The following is an 11,658-nucleotide window of genomic DNA, read 5'->3' as shown; positions in this document are numbered from 1 at the left end:
AGTTTGAACATCCTCCAAACACAGATTCACTTTTATTTTCCTTCACACTTATTCTCGAAACTACTTTGATGAGTTTTATTTTGGTAGTGAAACCATTCTAAAAAGAAAATACTTTAGATTTGTGTACGTCAACAGTCAAGTTCGCAGCTTTCATCTGCATAAATTACGACCATTATTTCTATAATTCTTACAAGAGATATTATGGTAATTACAAGTATTTGAATTATAGTACGAACTAAGAATCCCAGGAATAACGCAATTCAACCAAGAAGTATTGGGTGAGCACAAACAAACGTATTGTATCTGGTATTCAAAATCAAGCATTCAACATGTACAAACGAATCATTAGTTCAATCAAACACCACATCCGCCATAGCTTAAATGAGAATCCAAAGTTCTTCGATCAGTTTTGCCTTTTCTTCGTAGGTTCATCGTGTCTGTCCGACCGCGTATTGGATGTAGACTCTGTATGATCCAGAATATGTTCATCGCTGGGTCCTGAGATTATGTATGATCACGATGTCAGTTGTGTACCGAAACCACTAATATCTAGAATTTGAACTACAGATTTTCTAATACTATCCTCCCACATGAAGTAATGTTGAATCTTCATATCCCAAAATTATGAATGTTCTGGCTTCATTTGAAACATGTTTCTCACATTGAATAGAGTATACATTTGAAGTGACTTCTTGATAACAATTTACAGCAGTTGATATGAAATAATCCGAATTGTAATCAAACTCGAGCTCATTTAGTACTTGTGCTTCGCACTGAACAAGTTTCCCATAAGAAACAATTGCATTATGAAGACAAATAATATTTGATATGACATCAGGATTCGATTCTTCTGAAATGCGTTCTCCAAATTCGTTATGAATGTCATTGCAGAGTAAAACATCATTAGAAAAATCAGCATCTATTAAAACTACATCAGATTTTCGGTCATTATTAGGTTCACTCAACATATTTTCCTTAGATTTGTAAGGGATTTCATCAGAAATTTGTGAATCATTAGAATAAACCATATCTAGTATAATAACATAAGAAATCTGATAACTTGATTGATTAGAAACTGTTGTCTCACAAGGATTCTGGGTTTCCTTTAACTGTGGTCTGCTATGTAACTCTATACCACTTTCGAAGTCATGGATAAAGATAGAAACACCCAACTTGATAGGATCACAACTACAAATTTTCACATTAGTTGCAGAAGAATGAACTTTAGCATTACAAACTGACTGAATGTGTTCATTCTCACCACATTTAAAGCACTTAGAATTACGAAACACACATGGATTAAATGAGAAAAATCTGCTACAGGACAAAAATTGAACGAAATTGTGCCCATTTTCGTTAACTGCGACGCGACTCCTCAATGAATTATCTGCATAACGTTGAGTACGCACTTGATTTGGATGACGTAGTAATGTAGTGGAATTTTCAATGCCCTGATTAATAATTCTACGAACTCTTCCTATTCTACCGCATTCGAAATCTGCATAGTCTAGCAGTATTTACTTGAGATTTGCATAAGGAAGAGAAATAGGCTTTTCAGTAAAGCCAGTTTTTAGTAAGCTGTAAGCTTCTTTTCCGATGAATGTGAGAAAATGTGCCACAATATTAACATCTTCAACATCTCCCTTGGTCATTGCCCAGATTTCGAACCTTTCAAAATAATCTTCAAAAGCATCAAAATCCGATTATATGTCCAATCGTTCCATCACAGGCTCCATCGTGACGCCAATGTGGTAATAAGGAGTATTTTAATCATATTACGAACAAAGAATCCCAGAAATAACGCGATTTAACCAAGAAGTACTAGATGAGCACAAACGTATTGTATTTGGAATTCAAAATCAAGCATTCAACATGTACAAACGAATGATTTGTTCACTCAAGCACCACAGATATCTTGTTCTTAACCCCAGTTGTCACTGACAACCAGACACTGTACTTATATACTATAAATACCACGTTACAGATTATATCTTGGCGTTACACAAGTCATAGGACTTGCTACATCTGGAAAACTTACGTTGATCTAGCCTCCATCACAAAAATCACATACCACACTATACTATAGAGAAACAAGAGTGTGATTCCTACTACGATTACAGGAGCAAAATACACGGTCCATATGTTGGCAAACATATTAGCAAAAAGAAACCCTGAACCCGGAGTTCCGTTGCAGATACCAAAGCTTTTCAGTGTTTTTAAGGAACTGATGTACTACATGGGATTAGAAGTTGGACAACAACTATAGACCTGCTATTGCAATATTGCTACTAGAACGCGTAACTCGATCTGGTGTTTTTTATCGGATCAATCAGTCTTGTTTTCAAACCAGTTTGAAATCAAAATACGAATGCACTATAAATAAATCATTTTCAAAACATGTCTCCATATATGAGGAACCATTCATGATGATTTAAAGCAACACACCTAGAGCAAAAGACCCCAAGAATTGGAAGCGTCGTGATCAACGCGCGGCCAATCTTACTTCCCATAAACACAGTGAGAGCCAACTGATTATACTGAGGTTCAGAATTCCATAGTTTGCACCTGTCCAACATTATAATTGGTTCAAATGTCTGAAGTGCCGGTTTACTGAACCCAAACTGAGAACAAGCAGTACCTAGAATCCCTCTTGACGTTCAGGTTTCATAACAAACCATCTCCAAAACATCTCATCCCCAGTCGGAAAAATACTACTTTTTCACCCACCAACAACAAATGCCCGATACAGATAAATTATTACAGTATCTCATGCCCCTGAAACCTAAATAACTGGAACTTCGTTAGCATAGCCAACATATGCAGAAAGAATATGCAAAAAAAGTGATAAACAATTATTTATTTCAACCCATCCATTTTAAAAGTACAACATGAACAATGCTTTAATGCCTCATCCCAGGAGGCCGAACAGGCGTATTATCTTCAGCGCCCTTTGATTCCGGATTTTTGATCGTTTCGTCTACACTTAACAGAAGACAAGCCGCTTCAGTGGCTGATATTATGGAATTGCTCTTCACGAGTGCTGGCTCCCAGACGCCACTTTCAAAATTGTCACATACGCACTCTTTTTCTATGTTAACGCCATACCAAACATCGCCTGCAACGAGAATGTTGTGAAGATAATATGATTAAAATGTGCAGTTTTATTTTCTGGAACTAAAAGTGAGATTATGAATGGGAAGTAAACATATTATTACTTGTCAATTTCGATGTTTTGAATACTCACCTAAGTCTTTAGATGTATCGGAGTACTAACCATAGTTGTCGAAACTAATGGATATCTGATTGCTGTCCAAACACAGTCCAAGATAACCCATATAAATGAGCTTGATCTTCGATGGTTAATCAACCGAACTTCAACTACCAAGTAACAGCTACAAACATCTGTGTTAGAACTCGTATACTGTTCAGTCTTTTCAAAAATACAGTACAACATATTGATGAAAACAGAACTTTGAGTCATGACAGAGTATTGATGAATCAAATTAGAAATTACAATAAAAATGGTTGTTTGTTACCCTAGTACTTTCTCTGAAACATCCAAGTAAGTTCCACAAAAAAAACCCAGTCATTCACTGTTTTTTTTTCAACTGGGATTAGCGTGCATACAGTTATAACTACTTGGATCTTCAAGAGTTGTACAGAAATAAAGATGTGATGCGTTAGAAAACAATGTTTAGATTTTACGCTGAGACAAATAACTTATTAATTTGAATAACTATTGATTGGACCACTAAGCATCCAATCATAAGGTTAGAACAATATATTTACTTTGGTTTGAATAGCTGAATAATAGTGCTAACTTCCACACACATGGATGCAGTTTCATAAGTGAATACTTAATCTAGTACTTGATTACTGATTGTGAATGAACTAATAAAAAAGAGTTATTTAGATTTCATGTAATGTATTCAAATGATCATGATACCTTTCGCATGACTGTGACGCAGTTGGTTTAGAATAATAGTTGAGTCCAACCCAGCATTATCACACAACTGTCTAGGGATAACTTCAAAAGCTCTAGCCATAGCACTTATTAATAGTTGTTCACGCCCACCAATTCGAAGAGCTTCTTTGCGAAGATAGCCACTGAGTTCCATTTCGGCAGCTCCACCGCCTGTATAGAGAAAAGACAAAAATCATTAGTTCGACAAATTAAAAAACACAAAATAATTAAATGATATACTTACCAGCAACAAATGCATCATTTTTAACAGCTCTTCGAACTACCATGATAGCATCATGCAGTGACCTTTCAGTTTCTTCCATAAATTGTTCAGCTCCACCACGAAGAATAATTGTGCAAGTATGGGCTTGTGGACAACCTTCGAATATATTAAATCTAAAATTATAGAAAAAAGGAACATAAAGTGTACTATAATAAAGCAAAATATATGAAGGGAACAAGCATGACGCAATTGATATTATTTCATATCGTGTTTGCATATACAATCTAGTTGACAGTTTTTTTTACAGGATGAAGTGAAGTTAGGAAATAATAATGATTCGATGTGCATTGCCAGCTTGTAAATTAAAAATGCAAAGCCAATATATAAGTTGATGACACGAAACGCTTTTAGTTGAAACAAATAAAATATGACATGTAAATCGAACAAGTCTCAAGTATTATGAAATTTAATGAACCTATTAATTGTGTATATTGATTAAAATTACACTTATTATGACGGACATTAAATGAACAATAGTAGAATAGTGCTCTAACCAATAGCTCGATGGTTGAATTCCCAGACTATAGTGTTATTAAAGTTACTTGAATCCTCCTATAACACATTTATAAAAAGGACCAACCAATGTTATAAAAATAACATCCATTTGAAATAACTGACTGGTAACCTAAATTAATAATAAGAATACATGTGACATGACTGGAAATTATTAATAAAACTAATGTATTTGTAATATCCCAATGAGTAGAGAAATTACGTTTCTAATTTTCTGACGTTTCGTGACTCAGTGTAAGCCACTTCTTCAGAGAACAAATCAACAAATTAAATTAACCCAAGTGTAAATAGTAAAAAGGAACAAAGCAAGAATATTTGGTGCGGTCGACTAAAAACGGGTATGACAAAACTTAATTTTTTACTCATTTGGATACTAAAAATATATTATTTTTATTAATAACAATCTATCCAATGCTTAATTTATTTTAAATGACCAATGACATCTACAAACTGGAAATTATATTTGTGAAGTTTTCTTCAACACACCTTTCTGATCCAATCTGAATTTCCCCAAAAGATTCACAAGTTCCAAGAGCATTATCTGAAAGTCCATGAACAGTTGTTTGAACGCTTCCACCACAAGCCATTTGAGTACGTTTGAGATCATCTTCAGGTACACGACCAGCACAAAACATATCACGATCAGCAAAAAATTGAGTAGCGACATCTCCAATGGGTAACTTGGATAAAACAATCTGAACCCCTTTTTTATATAAAATATCCAGCTTTTCATAAAGAATTTGCCACTCAGCATCAACTACTTTCTGGTACTCCTAAAATTACAAAGTATTTGCATGATGTAATAAGATTCATACCTCCACCGAATTGACACGAATTTCGGCATTCTCTTTCTCGGCTTTTAATTCTAATTCAATATTTAAAAGTGCAATTTTCGGTGACTTATAAGATTTGGGTTGCATTTCAAAGCCAGCATAACTGAAAGTTTTTTTAAACGCTACACCTGCAATTAGAAGTGAATCTTCCAATGCTCCACCAGAAACCTAGAAAATAAAGATTAGAGTTAAGAAACATTAGCATATTAATCGTTAAAAATAAACAAGAACAAAAGACACATTACGATTACTAGACTTTATTTCGAAAAAGAGGTGGTGACCAAATATATTTAGATGTTTGTATAGAAATCACTTCACTTGAATAGTGTGAAAGTCAACATTAAAAACAGTTGTTTCACGTAAGTACAGAAACAATTCAAGAACTTGGATGGTAGTTAGTCCATTCACTGAAATTTTATTACGTTATTTGAAGATGTGTGTTATAATCTTGCTATTACATACTGTTCGAGCCAGAAGCAACAGCTGATAAAAGATGGATCAGGTCAAAAAGACAACCACTGTTAGTGTGTTAGAGTCCAACTGATTGAATATTCTGAAATTTAAAGTCTTGGATAAGGTGTTGAAGCTTGAAGCGCATGTTTCTGGGCCCAAATCCCATAGTGAACACTAACTTTAAGATGTCGGCACACCCATCTGACGAGTCCCAGAGAGGAAGAAACGCGCGTCCTGAATTCCACTGCTAACAGCACTTTATTTATTTTACATAAACTTGTGTCATAACGACTATATCGAGGCAATCCGTAGGTGCACATACGCCAACCAAGACTGATCAAATTCCACTTAAAATATCAATAACGAGATCATTTAAACTAATATAAATAACGAAGAAATTTCCAATAAGTGATTCAAACGCTTACTAAAGCGAGACCAACTATTTTAAAACAGATCGCTCCTTAAATAAACGAATATTCAAACAGGTCTTGAGTTTCTCTTATGACATGAACTCACTATTTTGTGGAGTTTATCAAGAACAATATATCATGCATATCCGATATCCACTCTAACCTATTAGATTCGAACGTATGCCTACGACTGGAATATAGGAAAATAGAATCCCATCTTATAAACAATTCATCGCATAACACTTAGACACATTTGAAAATTGCCGCATATAGATCATTTTCAGTATGGGGTTGTGGAGACTGTTGAATTGCTTTTAAATCATGAACCGATCAACGCTAGACCACCACTGAAAACCTAGAAACACTAGAAATTTGTTTTGTTCCAGTGTGAAACTCCTCAGCAAAACTCGAACTACACACCGTTTGATGCCGGCCCAGTGGTCTGGAGGTTTGGAGTTCGAGTCTCACATGCGGGATCGTGGGTGCGCACTGGCAAGCCCAATACTAGAAAGAAACGGCCGTCCAGTACTTCCGGATTTTCAGTGGTGGTTTAACAGTGATCGAATCATGATTTCAATGAGATATATAGATCACTTATTCGGAATGGGCTTGAAAGAGTGGTAATCGATTAAGATGATTTGTTTACTTAAGTGATGTTTCCGACATTTAGAATATATTGTGGCTTAGTTTTACCATAACCTTCAAGACAATACTACTATAAATGAAACTCACTACACTTTAATACAGCTTTGATACTCAACCTTGCATCAATATCAACTGCACAAAAACAAAAAATCCCAATACATACTGTGGAACTATGATAAATGGATATACATATGTAGTGTCATTTAAACAGATGATACTAAACACATCAAACTTTTTAACTCTCTAAACCGAGACCAATTCAAAATTTTCGAAGTCAATGAACTTACTACATTAATAATAATCATGAGTAAGTGTTGTTCAAAATTAGGCATGATAAACATTAACAAGCACAAGACTTTGTAGCGAAGATTATTTATAAAACAATAAGAATCTTCAAAACATTTAACCCGCACTAAAAAAGAAAAGCCAAGTCAATGCTATTTTTTAAAAAACCAACAAAATGTTAATTAGCATACACCATAGATGCTCAGTCTTCAAATGCCCTGGTACGGCCGAGAGTAGTGAGAGTCAGCTCTCCCTCTCGAAATGCTCTCACATAGCCACGCGTATACATCTACTGCCAGGGAAGTCCTACTCACTGCCTATTTGCAGCAAGGGTGTTGTTTACGAAATTGAGAGGACGGAAAGAGAATGTTCGACACTTTAACCGGGTTGGTGGATATGGAGGGACCACTTAGAAGAGTTGGAAAATGCTGATTCTAAACCAATGGTGCACATGGGCTTCAGGATCCAGAGGGAACAAATGGCGTATGAACATATTGTTAGTCACCGGCTACCAGGAGACTGCATCTCCTTACGTTGCTCCACTGCCTTGTGGATTAAACCTCTAGGTCAGAGGCCCCCTAAAAAACCAATTGCTTCGGTTTGAGCGGCCGGGCAGTATTTCAGCCCTCACACAAATCGAATGATTGGTGTGGCTCATATCTATTTGGTGCCTCCATGTACCAATGTTTGTGTTTAAATAAATAAATAGATGCTTCATTACTATTTTACAAGCCCGCCAACAGTGCGTAGACTTATCTTCATGAAAGGTTACTCGTTTTTCGAAGGGACATGAAAAGCATTTAAAGGGACTAAGAGGAAAAGTCACGGCAAGTATTATTCAAAATGGATGTAACAAGGAATTTATGGTGGCGATACTTTTCATGGAGTAAACAAGGATTAACAAACGCTATAAAATACATACTGATCTTGAAATCAAAGGAAAAGTCATAAAAGTTTGCTGATAACAGTCAACAAAGTAGTGACAAGTATGAAGCTTCAGAGTAAAATCAATGTAAATAAAAGGTGAGGCCTTTACTTGCATATAATAAGGCGTCAGAGCAACATGCCAGCCAAGTAGGCAAGAAAAATAAGTTCCAAGTGTCATAACGCTTTATTAACGATGACTAATTACTTACCTTTTTGATTCCAATCATCTTCAGAGGTAGGTATGAATCCAACAAACTAACAGCATCAACGACCAGCTTGGCGAAAAACTGTTTATGTCCAGCTACTAACTTAGAGCTTAAGGCAGTTGACGCACACTTTTCCAATAGAGCACGTTGTTCGCTGGAAAGAAAAATATATTGGAAGAGTGATATGGAACGAATGATTTATGTGGCGCCTCCTTGTACCCATGTTTATGTGTTTAGATAGATCAATAAACAAATGGGACTAAAAAGCCTGTCATTAAAGTGTTTTGAAAAGGTTCGACAGTCAATTTGTCAATAACTCTGCATATTCATAGATCTACGTGAGGCTACTACCAGTGTGAACAGTTGATAAACTAAAAAAACAACTCAATACTGAACTTGTTGAGTCGATCAAATTTACGTAAGAATCCCCACAAAATTATTTGGTATGGATAAATCCCTGATATAAGGCAAACGAACAATCAGTTTGTGACTAAGACTATAATTGTGTGCTTATCAGTGACTGAAGTTTATATGCAACTCCTGGAGTTTTAGTGATAAGCCATGGCCAGTAAAATTCAACCTAGTTCGATGAGGGACAGTCACTCACCACAGATGATGGAATATGGTCATGCAGTGTTGGAAATCAATTGAAGTTAGAAATTAAAACCACCGAAAGGCCTACCTAGTGTTTGTAAGCGAGATCGAAGCTCTTGAGTCTGACTCCTTAATCCGGAAGTCGTAGATTTACACTGCTGAGTCCTAATAATAAGGAACTACCCAGTGCTTCCACTTTTTCAACAGATGTCTAAGATTGATTTGTGACTCTATGGATACGAATAATACTCGAAAAGGAAAAAGTTATGAGTTGTTTAGCAAACCTGACAGAACTGTATTAACACTGTGAAAATGATACCAATTATCCAATACAATAGGTAAAAACCTTACCTAGGATTCTCTTGTTTAATTCGACAAGCTATGGCTTCTAATCGCTTTAATCCCATCTTCTCACCAAGGTGAAATGCCCGAATAATAACAGATGGATGGACTCCTTCTTCAAGGAATGGCTTGGCTTGCTTTAGAAACTCGGTTGCCAAAAGTGTGACACTTGTTGTCCCATCTCCAACTTCGGCATCTTGGGCACGCGCAATATCGACTAACGTACGTGCGGCAGGATGAACGATATCTAAAAGCTTCAAGATTGTTGCTCCATCATTCGATATGGTGGCCTTTCCTTTATCGTCTATTATAAGCTTATCCATCCCACGAGGACCCAGTGTGGAACGGACTGCATCAGAAACTGCTTCACATGCAGTTATATTGCTTATTATTTGCGGAATACCCTGTGATGAGTCAGTGCCTTCTTTCAGAAGAATAATCCTAGCTGGTTGCTGTAAAGAAGTGAAATGTGTTGGTGTAATGATGGAAAACTACAAATAAATGCACGGTTATTTATACTACAAAAATGTTTCTGTGGCCTGAGGTAACAGACTGGTTATATGTTGGTCACGGTCAGATTACTTGGAAGTGAACATCTTTCATTTATTAAGCTTAGTTCTTGTAAGGTAAGCAAACAATATAGACAACTTGGGAATTACGCGAGATTTTGTGTGCTGTGCTACGAGCCACATCTACTGTACAACAATACATTACTAGGAAAAGATACAGAAATATAACTAGCTTGTAGAACTCACCATTACTAAAAGTACCCACCTGAGCTGAAATTCTAATAACCAAAAGTTTGGATAGAATGATCAAAATGAAACACATAAACTTGAAAAAATGTGTCAGGATATCCCGAGACATTGTATGGGATCAATATTTAACTTAAGTACATAGACTGAGAACAAAATATTTTAGCTATTCATTATCCAGCTGTTTTATCTGACGCTTAAACTGTTTTAAAGTTTACTGACAATTACTGTCAAAAACCACTGCTGTAGTTGATTTTTATGTGATTTTTGTTGATGACAGCACGTGATGTAGGAGCCTCGGAAAAAGGTACCACAAAACATACAAGTATGACGCCGTTGCTAAAATAACGCTGATCCATGACACCTTTTATTTGACTTGATTATGATGTCCAAAAATGTTGCGCCGAACCCAGGAAGAAGTAAGTTGCTTATGATAAGTCACCAAAAAATAAATATTCTACCTTGTAGATAACAAACTAGATGCAAAAAGCAGGTAATCACAATATGAACTGAGCTGTACATAAATCTACATTTACATTGTTTCAGATTCTAAAAAGATGTTGGTGGAATACAAATGTCTCAGTGATTCGCCCACACGGAGTTTCCCTAACGACTAACTTCACTTTTAAGCAATGCACATCAACAAACAACAATGGGTTCACACATCCAATAATGTCAAGATATATACAGTGAGATGTGGAAACCCATTCACAACGAAACCAGTTTATTTTGAGTAATAGCTAATATCCCACCTATTGCAAAACATACATGTATTTGGTTACCGGGTTATTTAACAGGCCATTAAAAAAGGGTTTTGACCCTTTTCTACAACAGGGCGATTAAGAAGCTTTTTATTGTAATACAAATAAACACGATGAAAGTGCCATTTGCTTTGCAACAAATCACGATAAACAGAAGTACAGACCTCTGAGATGATAACATGATAGAACCATACACTTTCAGCTCGTGAATGAGTGTTTACCAACCATGTACAGCTGGAGCCATTTTCATATCATTAGCCCTCTTTCATAATGATAGTTTACTTCCCAGTGAGTAACCGACATTTTCATAAATCACTTACTAACTAAGCAATCATAGAAATAAACATGTGCATGAATAGACAAGAAAAACCACTAGCCACAACGCGAAACCTACAAGCATGGTTACTGTGTGTACCGCGCGCGCCTATAAATCTCAAGCTAACAAATAAAGTAGATCAGTTAAACTAACATAGGTAGAACAAATAAAACTTATTTAGAAGCATTCTACTTCACTGCTCGATATTATTTTTTGATTCAGCAGTATTTCGTCTTTCATATTTGGTTTCATAGGATTTCAAGGATGAACGGCTTAGTGATAAATTTGCACCTCATGTGCCCTCATTTTTCTTGTCCTCCAAAACAGAAGATTTACGAGGACACTCCAATAAAGTTCACAAACCAAGAACA

The 11,658-nt window shown here is 35.9% G+C and overlaps 1 protein-coding gene across 1 annotated transcript; it reads right to left on the bottom strand.

Annotated features, from left to right (window-relative positions):
* Positions 1-2,838: 2,838 nt before the first annotated feature.
* Positions 2,839-11,409, bottom strand: CCT7 (T-complex protein 1 subunit eta). The gene is made up of 8 exons (XM_051216243.1): positions 11,366-11,409; positions 9,465-9,907; positions 8,523-8,673; positions 5,576-5,761; positions 5,247-5,533; positions 4,209-4,360; positions 3,947-4,135; positions 2,839-3,115 (listed from the first exon to the last, which is right to left on the bottom strand). Exons 1-8 carry the CDS (start codon positions 11,369-11,371, stop codon positions 2,901-2,903), a joined length of 1,629 nt encoding a protein of 542 aa, XP_051066814.1. The 5' UTR covers positions 11,372-11,409; the 3' UTR covers positions 2,839-2,900.
* Between the last annotated feature and the right edge of the window lie 249 nt (positions 11,410-11,658).

The sequence above is a fragment of the Schistosoma haematobium genome, chromosome 4 (assembly GCF_000699445.3).
Source record: "Schistosoma haematobium chromosome 4, whole genome shotgun sequence".
Classification (NCBI taxonomy): domain Eukaryota; kingdom Metazoa; phylum Platyhelminthes; class Trematoda; order Strigeidida; family Schistosomatidae; genus Schistosoma; species Schistosoma haematobium.
This window is presented reverse-complemented; position numbering and strand designations above follow the sequence as displayed.

What these genes read in the sequence shown, in the direction of transcription:
- CCT7 (XM_051216243.1), bottom strand. An exon ending in ATTCAGATTGGATCAGAAAG is followed by an intron (nt 4,361 to 5,246) that starts GTGTGTTGAAGA and finishes CTATAATTTTAG; the next exon opens with ATTTAATATATTCGAAGGTT. An exon ending in AAATGATGCATTTGTTGCTG is followed by an intron (nt 4,136 to 4,208) that starts GTAAGTATATCA and finishes TTCTCTATACAG; the next exon opens with GCGGTGGAGCTGCCGAAATG.